The following is a 17,447-nucleotide window of genomic DNA, read 5'->3' as shown; positions in this document are numbered from 1 at the left end:
GCATTCCTCGGCCCTCACCTGAAGTAAACGATGTTCCATCTCCAGGTTCTACCTTAATAAAAGTAGCGTTGAGGAAGGACGGACACCATTTCTACACACACGTCAACCATGTTGTTACCAAACACCTGAAACCTCCCAGCGAGCCGCAGGACAAAAAGAACATGGAGCTGAAGGGTGAAGTGAAAGGTAATTTGATAGCGTCTCATCAGAAGTTTACATAAACTCAATATCTTCATGACTTTATTGTTTTATTAGGTTGATTGATTGACTAATTGATTTATTTGAATCACTCTCCTTACAAGGTTGAATGATTATCTGTTGTATAATTATTCCACCTTGGGAAAATAACTATTATAGTTCATCATTAACTCTATAAGACCTAACTTTTTTGAATATTTTTGCTTATTTTAATTGTATGCCGTTCTTTAAATGTCGTGTGAGTAAATATATATTTGCCCATTTATCAATAACAACTGGAAGTTTCAATATCTAGCAAGTTATTTTTGCAATTTACCGTCCATTAAAAGAGCGCCCCTCAGATTAATTTCACTTCCTGCTACGGCGGTGGTGAATTTACCGTAATAACTTGATATTGGCTAGGAAGCGCAACATCTCCCCTTTCAGAAATTTTTCAAATAGCGCAAAGTGTGGTGGAATTATGGTACAGCAAATTTGGCTGGATTGTTGCGAACCTGTTCAATCTGGAAGGGTTAAAAAGCCTAGATGACTTAAGTCTATGCCCTTTGGATCTGTTCTTGCCTTAATGTATTTGTATTAATATTAATGAAAAAACCCTCTGTTATTGTGTCTCAGTTTTACAGCCAGGAGCAGTGAAGCTGTGCTCCTTCTCAGCAGTCCTTCACAATCAAATCCACCTCTCATACAGTTTCTATGGCGCAACAGGACAATACAAAGGTTTATTACATAATAACCTGGATAATAACATATTCTCTTGTTTGAGTTGGAAACACCTGAACTGTTCCAAATTGGTGCTCTAAATATTTATCATGGACTATTTAATTTTTTTGTGTGAAACAGAAAATCGTATTTATTTTGAGTTTTAGAGAGTCTTGAGGAGGAGGCGGCTAAGGAGGAAATCCCAAAAGCCTCCCCGGAAGAACCCGTCGCTTTGCCTTCTTCCAACTCTATCTCCATGTTGCCACGGCAGTCCAGTCAGGTCAGACTTCCTGTCCCGATCACTAAACACTGATATAAAACATAAAAACACTGATATAAAATGTAACAGCTTTGATATTAAACTCTGAGATGTTTTGCTGTGGTTCATTAACCAAATTGCTGATATGTTTTAAGGAATGTGCAGAGCAGCCAGCTGAGCCGTCGCCTCAGCCACCGCCGTCGCCTCAGCCACCGCCTCCGTTCAACAGCCTCACCCTTTCTGTTCCCAACGGCCTGCTGCTGCAGTTTCAGCTTGACGACTCGCAAGGTCAGTCTGAGCCGGAGGGAAACTACGGCAACTCGCAAGCTGCTCAATCAGCCGCTTCTCCGTTTCAATGCCTCTCATTTCTTACTTTAAAGAAAACCTTTTTTTGTTGCAAAAATATTAATACCCATTGAAGTTTTCCCAACATTTTGCTACCTTACAACCGCAAACTTTATTGTATTTTATTTGATAAATGTTTAAAATGTGTTTATCTGACATCCATTTGTGTTCATCACTCTTAAATAATCCAGTGCAAACAACAGTTTTCAAAAGTTGCCTGAATAGTAAATACGAGTATGCCTGTTTGTATAAAGCTGTTAACAAATAGCATTTTTATTAAGACCGGAGATTTGGTTAGAAAAAAGATCAGATTTTATTTTTAACTCATATCGCCAAGCTTTACCTGGAAATATAAAATAAATTACGGCATAACTGTAAACCTGCCAAAAAATGACTCTCCACCTAAACCTATTTGATTTGTGGGCCAAAAATCAAGTTGAAACAAGGATGATTTATTTAAAAACGCAAATTATTTTGTAATTTTTTAGTTAATTGGCTCACCAATAAATTAAACATGGAATATTTTAGGGAAACAAAGTGGTCAAATATTTGTGGAAAAAGTATCTGTGAATCATTGTAGATAAAAAGGGTTTTGTAGACTTGCCTTTTTAAAAGAAAAGTGAACAGTTTTCTGTTTTTTAGGAAGAATACGGTTGATTTGTTTTCTTTTCCTAGAAGATGAAATGTCTATTCTCAGCAACAAGAACAGAATTGGGTCACTCTTTTAAAACGCTTTCCATATTTAGCCATGTTTAATAAATCGACTAGCACCCATTGGAGATTTCGGTGGCACTCAGATCTGGTTTGAGTAAAGATGCCTGGATATTTGTGGTTCTACTTCTTATGAAATTAAAAGGAAAGCAGAAAAGACATAACATTTACTATTTCAAGGAAAATAACAGATACATATATGCAGGATTGCCCATTGAAAGTTTATATTAGAGAATTGAGGCTTTAAACATACAGCCAGAGACAGTGGAATATTTTATATCAGAGTGTTAGAATGGCCAAATCAAAGCCTAGACACATATGCAACTGAAAATCTAAACCAAACATGAACATTTTTGCTCTCCCTTCAGTATGATAGCACGTGAGTTGTTTCTAGAAGGTTAATATTTACTAAATTAAGATTCTGCCTGGAACTGCTTTGTGTGCAGGAGAGTCGCCTGAATATGGCGTTTTAATCAGGCAGAGCTTTCCTTTCCACTGTAAACCCGGGCTGGATCTGCCGGACAAATCCCTTTCTCAGGAACTGTATCGCATCATTACCAACCAGGGAGTCGTGATTCGTTACCTGAGAGACGGCGCCGCAGAGGTACGCACACAGTGATGCTGCCGGGTCTTCAATCCGGTGTAAGAAAGATGGTCATCGGCATGTTGTCAACTTTTTTTTCTTCAGATTGATATTAGATCACCACCAGGTGATAACATAAACATAAATCCTAATCTGCTTCTGTCTGTGTTGTAGCTACTGTTTGCAGATGGATCGGTCAGTTTCAGCCCAGGTTCAGGTCCAGGTCCAGGTCCAGTGTTGGTGTCTGATGATGAGCAGATAGGTTGGACTTCTTCATGAGAAACTTTAGCATCACTTACAAAGGAAACTTTGTCAAATGTGTTTTTTTGTTTGTGATCAGAGGAGACCTCAGAGAAGGAAGATGAGCCTCAGAAACGATCGTGGCAGACGACCACTTCAACTGGAGAGCGCATTTGGACCACTGGACCAACATACAGCGTCGTACCCACAACCTCTCTGTGCACCTTCTTGGCCACAGACCCCTTCACCCAGGAGGCAAGTTACTTCAGATCAAGTTACCAAACTTCAGTTTTAAGCAGAAGAAATGTCATAAGTGTGGTTTTCTTAACATAAGAACTAAATTATTCCATTATTGTCTAAGAAAAATTGACGATGTTAAGGAGTAACTTTTTTTTACTTCATTTTCACTTTGTGAGATCAAAAACAGAGCATTCATATACAGGCATTTATTACCACGAGACAATTACTTAAAGTTTCAACATTAGACTTCTGCAATTTTCCTACATTGACTCTGTAATATTAGAAATTCACTAAGTGCACTGTAAAAAATGTTAAACCATCAGTATATCAGCAAATGACTCTCAGAGAGTCAAATGTAACATCACCATCATTAGGTATACCTTCCTAGTACGGAACGTTGCAGCTAAAATCTGCATTAATCAGATGGGTTTTTTCAGTCTTTATCTAATCTCGGTGAGCCGGTCTGAATTAAAGCCTCAGTTTTTTTTTCTTACCAGACGGAAGTAACACCAGTCTTCTGCTGCTGTAGCTCATCTGCTTCACGGTCCACAGTATTTTCCATTCAGAAATGTTATCCTGCACACCTTGAACATGTCTACCTATCCTGCTTTATGCCTCTATCATTTCAGACTCACTTCAGTCCACTTCTCATTCTGAGGCTCCATTTGAACTTTAGAAAGTTGAATTCCCCACATAGAGATGTAGAAATGCACAGTTGCTACCAAATGTAGGTATGCACGCAGACGTGCAAACGATTCTCTGTTTGCATGAATATGCAATTGAATAGGCATACCTAATAAAGTGGTTGGTGAGTGTATATAAAAGTGATGAATCAGTTTCTTGTGGTTTTCTTATCCACTATCTAAAAAAAAAAACAAAAAAACCTTTAATGTGTTTAGAGGAAGTTTGAAAACCCTTCAGAAGGTTATCTGGACCATTTTAGGAATAAAAATAATTAATTATTTATGACTTACAAATCTAAATTTATAAACCACCTTTTCATTAATATAAGAAATGATGCCATGAACTAAGCTTGTTATTCATTAAAACTCCTCGCTACACCTGCTGTTGTCAGGTGATGCTGACCCGGGAAGATCTGGTGGTTACGGTCAAGAGCCCAGATGGATCTATTATCGCCGAGCATGCAGATGGAACAAGGATCACCACCCTCTTTCTAGTCACACCACCTAGCGGTAAAACACACACATTTAACCATCTGACACCACCCAGTTTATTCACACTGATGTCACAAACATGGTGGTCTCTGCTGCTTTCTCCAGAGGAGGTGCCTGATTGTGTGACCAAACCAGATGAGCATGAAGATGTTTGTGACAAAGGAGAAAGGATGAGCGAAACCTCGGAAACCCACGAATTGAACGAAACGGTTTCAAATGATAAGAGTGAAGAAGAAAAAGAGTCGACCAGAGAGCGGGTGGTGATTGTGGAGAAGGAGGGCTGCGCATCAGTAGTGATGTACCCGAAACGCCACACAGCTCACGTGTTTTTAGCTGATGGAACCATCATCACTGGGAACAACCAAGCGGAGTATGAGGTCCGGCTCACTGTTTACGCTTTGGTTTGTGTGTGCAGATTCTTTCATTCATCATTCCCAGACGTTGTTTCTGTGTTGTAGGTGTTCCCGTCTAGAGACGGGTTTCTGCACATCCAGACTGATGGGAAATGTGTTTATACCTCTGACCTCGAGCCAAATGCTTGCTCCCCCTCCAACCGACCAGGAGTTTACACCATGAGTCACACAGACGAAGTGGTGTGTGATGTTTCAGACAAGAACGGAAACCACTTCCAGGTCCGATTCGCAAATAATTCGTCTGTGTTGTCAAGGAAATTCAACATCCTGATTGTCATGTTGTCAAGACTGTGGAAAAAGATACAAGAACAAGTTAAAATAGGACATATAATCACTTTTATGTATTTTTCTTTTAATTTGTGTACATTATATTAATATTAGCTGCAATAAAGAAATGGGTAGAGAAGACAAAAATTTGTACTCAAGTGAGAGTAGCACTACATCTACACATTTTTACCCAAGTCAAAGTAATGACTTTAAAGTCAATCAGTACTGAGTGACTGATCTTAATGCCTGATTGACAGTAAGATTTAAAAATAAGGGAATTAAAAATGTACTCTCCATCTTGGTAGCTCTGACTCGAGATGTTTTTTGTGTTAGATGTTTAAAAATTATGTGCTTGAAGCACAATGAGAAGGCTCATTGTGATTTGCTTCAAATCTTCACACTTTTAGGTCTTCTGCCTCTAAAATTTGACACTTACTCATCAAAAAGAACAAATCAATGATCTATGTTGCATTATGACAAATAGTTTAGATTCTATACATCTGTGTTGCAGGTGGTAGAATATGGACAGACTTTGCTGCTAAATACAAGTCCCGCTCCAGAAACTCCTACACAAGAGGAAGAAGAGAAGACAGACAAATCAAGGGCCACGCTTGATGTAAAACACAAAGATCGTTGTCCCAGGTAGCCACTGACACTCTTCATGATTGGTTCTATTCAACTTCTCTAACCCTGAACACACTGCTTTCTTGTTTGACACTGTGGGAAAGCCAAAAGAAATCAGGATATTAACCAGATATCAGGAAGAGAATTGTGCAGCTGCTTAAGTCTGGTTCATCGTGGGGAATGATTTCCAGATGCTTGAAGGTGCAGCATTCATCTGTTCAAACAATTACACACAAGTATAGACATGGTGAAAATCCTGGGCAGGATGGAGATGGGTTGTGTGTCCCATAGATGAATTTGTTTTGGTGCAAAACGTACAGATTGACCCCAGAACGAAAACCAAGCTCTTGTGAAGATGCTGGCTGAGGGTTATTATCCACAGTGATATCACTCAGTGGTTAGGAAGCCATTCCTCCACAGGAAGGAACTGGTGCACTTCATCATGATGGCATCATGAGGAAAGAACATTATGTGGAAGTTAAAGTTTAGGCACAAATGTGGACAAAGACCCTCAGCAACCAGCCGAAGTGGTAATGAAGTGTTTTAGGGACGAAAAGTCAATGTTTTGGCCATCACAAGATCTGATCTCAATCCTGTGGAGAAGTTGAGTAGATCTGGAGAGGCATGTGAGCGAGGCAGCCTACAAACCTGACTGAGTTACTCTGGTTCTGTCAGGAGGAACCGGCCAGAACTCCTGCAAACTATCGACGAGCTTGTGGAAGGAAAAGCCAAACATTTGACCCGAGTCGTACAGTTCAAACACAGTTCTACCAAATACTGAGGAAATGTATGAAGACATTAATTAACCTGTCTCTGACATATTCTTTCTCTCGTTATTGTGGAATTTAGTAAATAGAAATAACCTGGGTAATTTTCTGACCTAAAACAAGAGACGTCTGGTTTAATTTAACTTCAGACAGTGAGAAAAAAGCGGTGTGTGTCTCTCTTTTTTCAGTTTATATAAACTTCAGATTTCAACCGTAAGCTTGAGTGACCTTTATTTGATAGAGGTCAGACTGGAAAGTGGTTTGTGAGCGAGGGAGAAGACATCGGGTCAGGACTCAAACCCATGATGGCCGCATTGAGGTTTAAGACCTTTGTTTATGGGTTGCACTCTTCACCCAAGCGTCACCCATATATAGACGTTTTTTTCAACCTTTCTTTTTTTTTTTTGCTGCAGGATTTTTCTGGTGTATAAAGACGGTTCTGGCACTGAACTGCTGAACTCTGATATTGTAGAGGAGCAGCTCCAAGAGGCGTACTCTGACCCCACCATCGCACTGCTTAAGGAGCCTCTACCAGACAGACAAGGTGCGCATTTAAAAATGCAGTAATCACTTAAGACCCTGCCTGCATTTCGACCACAACAAGCAGTTGAAATTAGCTCCCTGTGTAGAGTGTTTGCTTCATTGTGTGTTCCAGATGAGTTTGGCGTCACTATCCTGAAGCCGGGCCACCCGAGCGTCTGGTCCAAATGGGTGCTAAAGAAACAAAACCCTGATATCACCCCTCCAAATCTCAGGAACCGCTCTGATGACTTCCATACTGCAGAGGTAACATATATCTAAACGCATTGCACAAGGCCAGCATCAAATGCACAATCCATCTGGGTTTCTCTCTCTCCCAGGTCAGCCCTCCACTTGGTTCTGGCACCAGCGTTGCTCTGTCTCATAGGGAGAGATGCGCCAGTTCCTTAGCACGGCAGCGTATCTGGAGCTGCCCGAGAGTCCTGGAGATCAGGGAACTCTCCCAGCACCGACCCTTTACCACGGTGTTCAGAGACGCTCTAGATTCACGGCTAAAGGTTCACAAAGTTCCTGCAAAAATAATCCTGTTTCCTTTGCCTGAAACTTTTAGAGAGATAACAAACGTGCAGTATAATGTGAATGCAGGACTACATCGAGTGGCTGATACAGAGAGAGGTGCTGGCAGAGCAGATGAAACTGAAAGAGCTCCGCAGTGACGAGGAGACTGCTCAAGCCACAGATCTCCTCAGTCTCATTCTGGTACCAAAACACACACAGAGCTCAACCAAACCTACAGTGTAGTTTGAATATATATTTTTGAAGAAGTACAGACAATCTCTTCTTTTAAATTTGGACTTCTAAAAAGAGTCCACATTTCTTATTCATGCGGTGTTAAAAAGCCACCGGGAATTCACTTTGTAGTCTTTTGCAGAGTTGGACGATGAGAGCCACGGTTCTGATTCCAGGAGCTCAGGTGCAAAAACTAAATCATCTGTAGCGGACTATGCCAGTATGTACAGCCAGGGAGTCAAAGCATCAGTTGACTCCCTTGCTTCAGAAGGAACTGACAACTTGGGTGCTGGTGACATCTTGTATGTATGCGTTTAACGAGTGGCTAACTCCCATATGAAGCCATAATTATTTTAAGACTCCTCTCTGTTTTCCAGTTCTACTGCTAGAAGAGAGTCAAGATGGCCTGAAAAACTTGAGCTGCACAGGTAAACGGAGGAGATGTAGACACTATTTTATTTATAAATTTAGCAAATCTTAACTTTTTTTAACTTAAATCCTTACTTTACAAAAACACATAGCCTCACAAGCACCTCAACAACTGGGTCTAGAAATAAAAAACTATGTACACACATGAACAGCAGGAGGCATCAGATACAACAAAATTCAGTCTATTCAATGTCCATATACAATTTTTATAGCTAATCCATTTGCCCCATTTTTCTTCAATGTTTTGTCCTTCAGTCTTAAGGTGAGTGTAATTTTTTCCATTAGAAATATTTCTTGAACAATATCAGTCCTACTTATTATGCGTGGGTGGTTCAGGTTTGAGCCTTTTCCAAATTACTGCTTTTCTTATTGTTGTCAGAAGTATTTTCACTAAGTACTGGAAACGCCAATTAAAAATAAATAAATAAAAATAAGTTATTGCAATAAAAAAATTCACTTTTTCCGCATGTAACTACTGGCGGAAAAGACGAAGACGACAGGAAGTAATGGCAGTTTTTGTGGCCATGTATTCAGACGGTGACAGTGAAGCGATATTAAATCAAACATAATCTTGTACATGCAGTGTTCATACTTTCACTCTGAATCTTTTTACTCTCTCCAGTAATTTTAAGTCGGGCCTTGAGTTGAAACTCCTGCACGCGCTCTCGTGCTTCTCGCTGGGCTACTTGCGTCACTCCGCGGCGTTGGACGCGTTGCCATGACAACGTTTGAGCCAGACCAATTGGAGCCGGTTTGCCACCGGCGTCTTCATCCCCGCGGTGTCGGGACAGAGAAACATCTGCTGCGTTGATCCACCTGGGCGTCGCCTGCGCTGTTGTAAACTCCGCTAACGGCATCCGAATAAGAGATGTCTGGAAGCCCACGCCGCTCTAATTTAGGATCGCCGCCTTCGCCCGCCCGTTTCTACGCTTTGCGGCGAAGTATCACGTCGGGCGATATAAAGATAAAGTATTTTCGCCTACTGGAATTTTCTCTTGCCAAGCCTGTTTGAGTTGATCAGTATCGACCTAGATGCTGCGTTGGGGTTCGGTTTCAGAGTGAACAATGTTTCCGCTTTTAGCGGCGTCTGTCGAGTCGCAGCCATGTTCTTTCCCTTTAGCGTTAGCAGCACTATCCTGTAGCACTTTCTTTGCTTGAACCCGGCGCCTCTATATCCGGTTTTCCTGTCATCGTTTTGTTTTTTGCTTTATTTCCGCCACCCCTTTGAATAGTAATGAAACTAATATTCCGTTTTAGATGTACGCGCAGTTGATGGTTGATAGTTGATCAAATGATGGCTGGTTGGAAGGCCTAAGAAGAACACTGACATGCTGAAAAGGTTGTTGGTACCAGCAGGGAGAGAACTGAAACGTGCAGGATACCGGCCCTCTAGTGGGACTTTTCTGTAAGATATACATTTGAATCAAATCTTTATTAAAATAAATTAAATACAGATTTGGGTGCTCAAAACATTGTGACATTTTTTGTTTTTAAAAGATCAACATTTATTAGTAACATTTTTTTTTTGTCCTAATTAAGAAAATCAATCTCCATAATTTCAGGCCACCATTTTGCCACAGATTGCCAGTTTGATTTAGTTCAGAATTTTATTATGCCATTTCAACATACATTTTGCTTTGATCTAAACTATTGTAGATATGGTTATATACTCATAGTGGTTGTCCTGTCTGTGCCTCGGTGTCTTCCTGCTCTGGTTGTTACATTTTTGGCGTGTTATCCATACACTAGAGATCAACGTGTCTCAGAAGAAACTTTTTTGAAATGTCTTCTTTGCTTTTAAATACAATGAAATGTCTGATTCATTTGTTTCATACTTTCAAGATCTATATATTGTGTTTCTGGAAGAGATTGTTCTCTTGTTTTTTCACAGCTCTACTGTTTGCAGCACTTAAGTTTTTTATGACTTGCATTCTTTAATACTTGGTCAGAATATCTGTAGAAAGTCACAACACACAGAAAAGCAGGCACAAAACTTTCTACTGTGTAATTTCCTGTATACTGTTGTTCATTCAAATAGAGCTGTTTCAGTCCCATCTCCAGATTAAATGAAGATGAAATGAAAGCAGGAAATTATTGAACCAGCATTATATAAGCTGTATGGGACTGACAGGGCAGTTTATTTATGTTTAATTATTTTCTGCTTGATTATGTATTTCAGACAGGAGATGAGTGAAGACAAGACTTACAAAGAGGCTCTGAGGAAGAAGAGTTCTGTTCCTTATTTCCATCCAGAAAACTTTCATATTTACCAAGTACAATATGTTTTACTACTATACAGTACATTCATATATACCTTTTTAACTGCTCTGTACCTGAATTTACATCTAATTGTACAAAATAATTATTACTTTTGTTTTCCCCTTCAATAAGATGTAAAATTATTAGGGAATATTAATTTAAACATTGCACCATGAGTGTAAATGTAGGTATGATGCTAGTTGGTTGCTCCAATGCAATCAAGGAATGAAACACTGTTTAATCTTAGTATGTAGATTTTTTTTTTTTCACCCTGCTATTTCTCAAACAAGACTTTAAATTTAAGCTGAGTTATGTTTTTTCATCGTTAGTGTTTTAAATACAGGTAAGTTTATTTGGTGTGCAGTCCCATGAGCTCCAAGCCCCTTTTTCGCAAAATGAAATCAGTTACAAATTGAATTTCAACACATATTTTTGAACTAGCCTTGGTTTTCATCCTTCCACAAAATTGTAATTAAACAATTCCTTTTTACTAATTCAGTATTACCTATGATTATTCATCATTATTTATGTTTTTGTAATGGGAAGCAATCCTTTGAGTCAAAGTTTTATTGAAATACATGCACAAAGTTTACAATTTTTACAACTTTAAATATTTCCTAATACTAGAGTTATTCATTCCCATACCTTGTTTGCCTAGCGTTGCTAAAAAGCCTCAAACCAAACATTAGAAATCCAACTCAGATTATTCTGAGTTTTTTTTTATCCATATTTAGTGTGGTCTGCTCATTGCACAGTTCAGATTCCACAAACCAGTTGTAGTTCACTCTCCAACCGCTAGAAAGTACCAACACACTTCCAATAGGATCCTTAGCATGAGACCAACATTTACAGTATTCAATTCACAAGGCATGAAGCTAATCAGCATCATCTGTCCATTGGGGGATTATTGTTAGTTTTCTCAAATTCTAAGAATACTTTTCTATTAAAATTACCTTATTAATGGCAAAAGGAACTTGATCAGCTGCCTGTTTTTCCAGAATCTGCTACAGTGCCAAAGACCCAACATAAAGAGTACATCACAGGATCTTCCACTGCCTACCAAGGTGGACAGTGTTGATAAAAGTACCAGTGTGGACAGAGTTGAGCCTGATATGAAAGATGCATCAACTCAGAGCAGTGAGTTATTTATCATGTGCTGAGCACATATTACTTGTTTTAGTTGAGCTGCAGTAAAATATTTGTTGTGTACTATTTTAAAGTTATTTTTTGTTTCTGCAGCTTCACAACCTTATAACCTACCAGTTCCTTCACCAGAAAGGTAGAACAGAGCTTATGTTTTATTTGCTTCATGTTAAAAAACACAAAGCATCATAACGGTTGTTTTCTGTTTTTAGTCAAGCAGAAGAAAGTGAGAGGATGTCTGAAAGGAGACACTCAGACCTCCCCAAACACTCTCTTGGTTGGTTCCCTACTGTGTCATATTCTAATGAGTCCATAATAACACATTACCTCTTCATTTTAACTAGAAGAAAATTATATAAATTAAATGCAGAAAAAAATATTTTGGTTAAAAACTCATTTTTCTTCACTACATATAGATAAAGAATGCATCAAACTATTTTCTGAAAGCATGTTCTGTGAAGTCGAACATGCTGTTGCAAATGTTGCAGCCATACTTTGTTTAGTTTGTGTTTGATTAATAATAGGTGAAAGCAGTCTGAAGAGCTCATCCAGGCGCTGTAAGTCAGTCCAGGTCGATGTGACGGGACAACCCAGAAGTTCGAAGGTCAGACTGCCCGGCTACCTCCGCGGCTCCAAACCCTGCAGCGTGCCAAACAAACATGTAAATATTCACAAGATATCCCTTCAGTTTCTTAGTTTTTGTTTTAGACCACCATTACTTTCTTTCTTTCTTTTCTTTTTCTATCTGTCTTTTATGCAGCCTGTCTGTCTTTCTTTTCTTTTTGTTTTACCTCCTGGATGAGTTGTCAGTCCTCTCCTCTTAATCCTGGTTGGTCTGCCAGTCCAGAGAAGGGCCATCATTTTTCCATGGTTTCGTCATTTGTGGATAATGGTTCTTATGATGGCGTATTAGGTCCAGGTTAAGAAAGAATTACGAGAATAAAGTCTTAATATTATCAGTGTTATATTGTAGTAGACACATTAGCATCAGGTTGCTATCAGTGGCAGGCTTTGTCATGCTACTTAATAGCAACCTTATGCTCTTCTGTTTAGATTACCAGTACCAAAGTATAACTTCACACGATGCTCAACATTCCTCATTGTACTGCAGCTTTAAGACTGCTTTTGGATTGCGCATAATATTAGAATTTTATTCTTGTAAGAGTTTATTTTTGCAACATTATGACTAATTTTGTAATTTTTGACTTTATTCTTGTTGTTTTATTTTTCTTAGTCTAGCCCTAAAACTCTGTTGTAGGCTCTCATCCTCAAATTGACTTTGTAACCCTTTGCAGACTCAAATGTCAGTGAATTTGTAATATGATTTGTAACTTTTTGAGATGTTTTAGACAATTTGGTGTTGTTTAATATGATTCTTAATCAGATTTTAGGGGGCCAGTTATAATTTCAACCATGGCAAGATTGTTTTGGATAACTTTTTTCTCCTAATAAATTAAATCATTATTCCGTTATTGGTTTATTTCTTCTCCTTACTTTTGTCAAATAGTAAAATGCATTTTAACCCCTAAAAATAACAAGGAAAGCAACAGCAGAAATCTATTAACAGTATGTATACCTTTTCTTAAAGTGGCAGTATTATGCAAAATTGCCTTTATACAGCTTTACATCATGTTATAAAGTTATTCCCTTATCAAAGACATACCTGATGTGTTAACCTGATTCTTTCATGCATGTTTTAGAAATCCTTTAATCTCCTGTGGCAACCATTCAGCTTGTAGGATGCCTTTGGGGACCAAGATGCCTCTCCTTTTGCAGTTTCAGAGCTGCAGTTTCCAATCTACAGAGTTTCCACCTCACAGAGCAGACCTGCCCTGCGACTCCCCAACTTAGCTCCTTCAGACTAGCCCGAGCAATTAGCCAACACCGGGTGGAACTGTGCATTTGCTGAGCTCATTATACGAGCTACTTCTCAGTGCATCGCTGATAAAAACGCTGTTCAAGGGTTAATAGAGGAGTGCTGTTGTAATGACTTCCTGAAGGTGGAGTTTTAGAATGAGCAGGATGTTTTAAAGAGATAGGAGGTCTAATTTCAAGTCGTATTTATTTTAAGTCATAACTGAAAGAAATAGCATCTTTATAACTGAAGGTTGCATAGTGATTTGATTGTGCTATAAAATGCCAGTATATTTCTGGAAAATACATTATACTGCCCCTTCAACAGGGGAAAAGTGATAGATACCAGACTTCTGTGTTCTGTCCAAGTTACTTTCTTCTGTTCCAGTTCCTGAAGGTGGAAGAACCTGTGAGGAGGCATTGTCGGATAGCTACCCTGACTGATCCCGGTGCTGCGTTGAGGGGCTTCCTGCTCAACCCATCGCGTGTTGACTTTGGTACGCAGCAAGAGGGCACCTACGCCACCATTACAGTGGCAATGAAGAATTTGGGAGTCGACCCATCCAGGTACACCATCAGAAAACAAACAAGGGATCCAAGCGGGTAGATGCAGATTTTGGTGCAGCTCCATTTTCCAAAGGAATAATATTCTGTATGCATTTATTTTTTCAATCTGCTACTATCAGGTTCACCGTGAAGCAGCCTCCTCCATCCACAGGCCTCAGAGTCATCTACCACCCTGGACCTGTAGGTTTCCACCTGAAAATCAACTGTCTGTACAACAGCTTAAAAGTCCAGTCCAACTTTTTCAGCATGTTTTGATGATGTAATTCCAGGTTGAATTTAATTAATTTCAAACTAAACCAGTTTAATCACTTTGCAGGTGCCCTCAGGTCTGCAGACGGAACTGCAGGTCCAGCTGTTTTCCACGTGTGATGGAATCGAGCTGAAGAAGTACGTCTCCGAAGACATAACCATCCTCACTGAAGCTGACATTCTCTACCTTCCTGTCACTGCTGATATCCTTTGGAGCGTCCTGCGTAAATAAGTTAAGATGGGAATTTTAACTATTTATATTCAGGTGGTATTAACAACAACAACAACAAAAAAACATTCCTTACATAGCTTCACTCATCCTTACTGAGAGATTTTATGTGGAGAAGTCCATGTGTGCATGCAGACAGGCAGGGGCTGAGTCCATCTGCTCTCACAGCTGGCCAGAAGGTCACATGGATGAGCCTTCAGCGCCCTGATCTATTCTCAGGTGAAAAACATTTTAAAAATCACCTTATCTCTGAGATATTAAAGGGTGTGAACTATTAATAGTCTTTTTTTTTGTTTGTTTATTTCAGGCTACACTTGCAGCACATGGACTCCAGTCTGGATTGAACTTTGAAAATATAGTCCCCAACAAATAATAGTGGTGACTTTGCAGCTTTTTCTCATTGCTGGCAGCTTCTTATTTAGTTTCATTTGATCCCAGGTAGACTGGGAAGAAACTGGAGTACCTGGAGAGAACCCACGCATGCACAGGGAGTTCATGCAAACTAAGAGCAGGATTCTTGCTGCCAGGCAACAGTGCTACCAACAGTGCCACCATGCAGCCGTCAAACAGAAATATAATCCAGTTTAAGGGGAAAACCAAACTGGAATTTTGGGGTTGAATTTTTCTGGCATAATTTGAGAGCACACATTTTCAGTCTGGAAGCAGGATTTCATGTCTTTTGTTCTCAAAACTTTTAAAACTTGTGCTTACATTTTCAGTCTGAAAGCAGGACTTTGTCTTTCTCCTCAAAAATTTGTAATGTTTGTACTCAAAACTTTTGCTCTCTTTAAAATATTCTGACCTCTCTCAAACCTTTTTCCTCAGACTTGTCTGTTCGGATCAAATCTCCACTTACAAACCTCTCTGCTTGCTTTCAAATCATTTTCTGCTCTCTCAAAGCAAAAAGTACCGTTGCCTGGCAATGTTCCAGCCTATAGAATGAAAGTGTTATACTGGGTTGTCCTCAAGGGTGCGTTTGTTTCCTTTTAGAGGGTGTCCCTGTGTGGCCATGTATCTGTCTAGATATCTATCTATACAGACAAATAAGAACGGTTGATCTAGATAGATGGATATTAACCATCAAACTGATACAAATCAACAGCCGTTCTTTTGAAAGCAGGCGGTGACTCTTTAAAGTGTAACTCACCTTTCAAGACTCTCTTTTTGGCCAGGAAACTCCCCACAGAAGCCAACAGCATTGCAGACTCACTCCTAAAGTCACTTCAGAAATGATCTAACTCCTGGTTTTGAACTGGAGGATGTAGACACACACACACTGTCAGGATCTGTGTTTTTCCGTGTTTAGTTAGAGTTTTTTGTGTCCTTGAGTCTCTTCGTTGTCCTGTCCTCCCCTTGATTGTTCCCAGGTGTGTCTCGTTCTGTGATTACCCTCCCGTGTATTTAACTCCACCTGTGTTCCTTGTTCCTCGTCGGGTCCTCGTCTATGTTAGCGTCTTTGTTTCGTCAGTGTTTCCTTGTGCCTGCTTCTTGTTACTGGACTTATTCATAATTAAAAATCACCATACTCATCATTCCTGGGTCCGCTGCCTCTGCCTCACCACCACCAACACCGCACATCATGACAGAAGGACCCGACCAGACCGAACGGTGAGGCACGCGATTTTTACTTTTCACCATGGACCCGGAGGAGTTAAAGGAGCTGACGGACACGATCGGGGAATATAGGGAGGCGATGGCCAAACCGTACGCTGCCTGCAGACGGCTCGGTTTCGCCATCCGCTTGGGGCTCCTACTGGACTACTGGGTTCCTCGATTTCCGCACCCGGGCTTGGTGGAGTTGCAGAGGGAGGCAGAGTGGGAGCGTATGGCGGCTCTAGCCGTCATGGCTGGCGAACCTCTGCCTCCCAAGCCGCGCAGTTTCTCCGCCAGCCCGGATCCAGCTCCAGCTCCGGGACCAGCACCCCCAACCGGTGCGGCCGGCGCACCCGGGGCCGAATCAGCCGGCGTTCCAGCCGGCGCACCGCAGGCCGAATCAGCCGGCGTTCCAGCCGGCGCACCCCAGGCCGAATCAGCCGGCGTTCCAGCCGGCGCACCCCAGGCCGCCCGGAGACAGCGACGTGAGCCGCCGGTGGACCCGGCCCCTCGTCGCCTTCCGGAGCTGTCACCTCCGCAGCCGGTTCCCAGGCTTCGCTGCGGCTCGCCCCCGCAGCCGGTTCCCAGGCTTCGCTGCGGCTCGCCCCCGCAGCCGGCCCCGAGGCTCCGCTCCGGCTCACCTCCAGCCGGCGCACCCGAGGCCGAATCAGCCGGCGTTCCAGCCGGCGCACCCGAGGCCGAATCAGCCGGCGTTCCAGCCGGCGCACCCGAGGCCGCCGGCGTTCCAGCCGGCGCACCCGAGGCCGTTTCTGCCGGCGTTCCAGCCGGCGCACCCGAGGCCGTTTCTGCCGGCGTTCCAGCCGGCGCACCCGAGGCCGTTTCTGCCGGCGTTCCAGCCGGCGCACCCGAGGCCGTTTCTGCCGGCGTTCCAGCCGGCGCACCCGAGGCCGAATCAGCCGGCGTTCCAGCCGGCGCACCCGAGGCCGAATCAGCCGGCGTTCCAGCCGGTGCACCCGAGGCCGAATCAGCCGGCGTTCCAGCCGGCGCACCCGAGACTGAGACTCCCTGTGTTCCTACCGAGACTCCCTGTGTTCCTTCCGAGACTCCCAGTGTTCCTTCCGAGACCCTGACCTCCAGCGTTCCTCCTGAGACCCTGACCTCCAGCGTTCCTCCTGAGACCCTGACCTCCAGCGTTCCTCCTGAGACCCTGACCTCCTGCGTTCCTCCTGAGACCCTGACCTCCTGCGTTCCTCCTGAGACCCTGACCTCCTGCGTTCCACCCGAGACCCTGACCTCCTGCGTTCCACCCGAGACCGAGACTCCCTGCGTTCCACCCGAGACCGAGACCCCCAGCGTTCCGACCGAGACCCCCT

General features: G+C 41.9%; 1 protein-coding gene across 1 annotated transcript in view; it reads left to right on the top strand.

The window, feature by feature from the left end:
• Positions 1–15,798, top strand: part of spag17 (sperm associated antigen 17) — a 29,758-nt gene extending 13,960 nt beyond the window's left edge. Inside the window, exons 22-48 of the mRNA XM_032583356.1 lie at positions 46–186; positions 814–915; positions 1,065–1,177; positions 1,312–1,444; positions 2,659–2,816; positions 2,970–3,057; positions 3,136–3,290; positions 4,351–4,468; positions 4,556–4,827; positions 4,909–5,082; positions 5,642–5,772; positions 6,935–7,065; positions 7,177–7,307; positions 7,382–7,558; positions 7,647–7,760; positions 7,923–8,092; positions 8,168–8,218; positions 10,399–10,492; positions 11,477–11,615; positions 11,718–11,757; positions 11,834–11,898; positions 12,146–12,282; positions 13,864–14,042; positions 14,162–14,222; positions 14,359–14,494; positions 14,607–14,739; positions 14,828–15,798. Of these exons, the coding sequence (XP_032439247.1) occupies positions 46–186; positions 814–915; positions 1,065–1,177; positions 1,312–1,444; positions 2,659–2,816; positions 2,970–3,057; positions 3,136–3,290; positions 4,351–4,468; positions 4,556–4,827; positions 4,909–5,082; positions 5,642–5,772; positions 6,935–7,065; positions 7,177–7,307; positions 7,382–7,558; positions 7,647–7,760; positions 7,923–8,092; positions 8,168–8,218; positions 10,399–10,492; positions 11,477–11,615; positions 11,718–11,757; positions 11,834–11,898; positions 12,146–12,282; positions 13,864–14,042; positions 14,162–14,222; positions 14,359–14,494; positions 14,607–14,728 (3,332 nt within the window). The 3' untranslated portion in view covers positions 14,729–14,739; positions 14,828–15,798. The remainder of the gene's footprint in view (positions 1–45; positions 187–813; positions 916–1,064; positions 1,178–1,311; positions 1,445–2,658; positions 2,817–2,969; positions 3,058–3,135; positions 3,291–4,350; positions 4,469–4,555; positions 4,828–4,908; positions 5,083–5,641; positions 5,773–6,934; positions 7,066–7,176; positions 7,308–7,381; positions 7,559–7,646; positions 7,761–7,922; positions 8,093–8,167; positions 8,219–10,398; positions 10,493–11,476; positions 11,616–11,717; positions 11,758–11,833; positions 11,899–12,145; positions 12,283–13,863; positions 14,043–14,161; positions 14,223–14,358; positions 14,495–14,606; positions 14,740–14,827) is intronic.
• Positions 15,799–17,447: the final 1,649 nt, after the last annotated feature.

This window comes from Xiphophorus hellerii, chromosome 14 (assembly GCF_003331165.1).
Source record: "Xiphophorus hellerii strain 12219 chromosome 14, Xiphophorus_hellerii-4.1, whole genome shotgun sequence".
Taxonomy (NCBI): Eukaryota; Metazoa; Chordata; class Actinopteri; order Cyprinodontiformes; family Poeciliidae; genus Xiphophorus; species Xiphophorus hellerii.
Note: the sequence above shows the minus strand (reverse complement) of the source record. Positions and strands in the feature narration are given on the sequence as shown.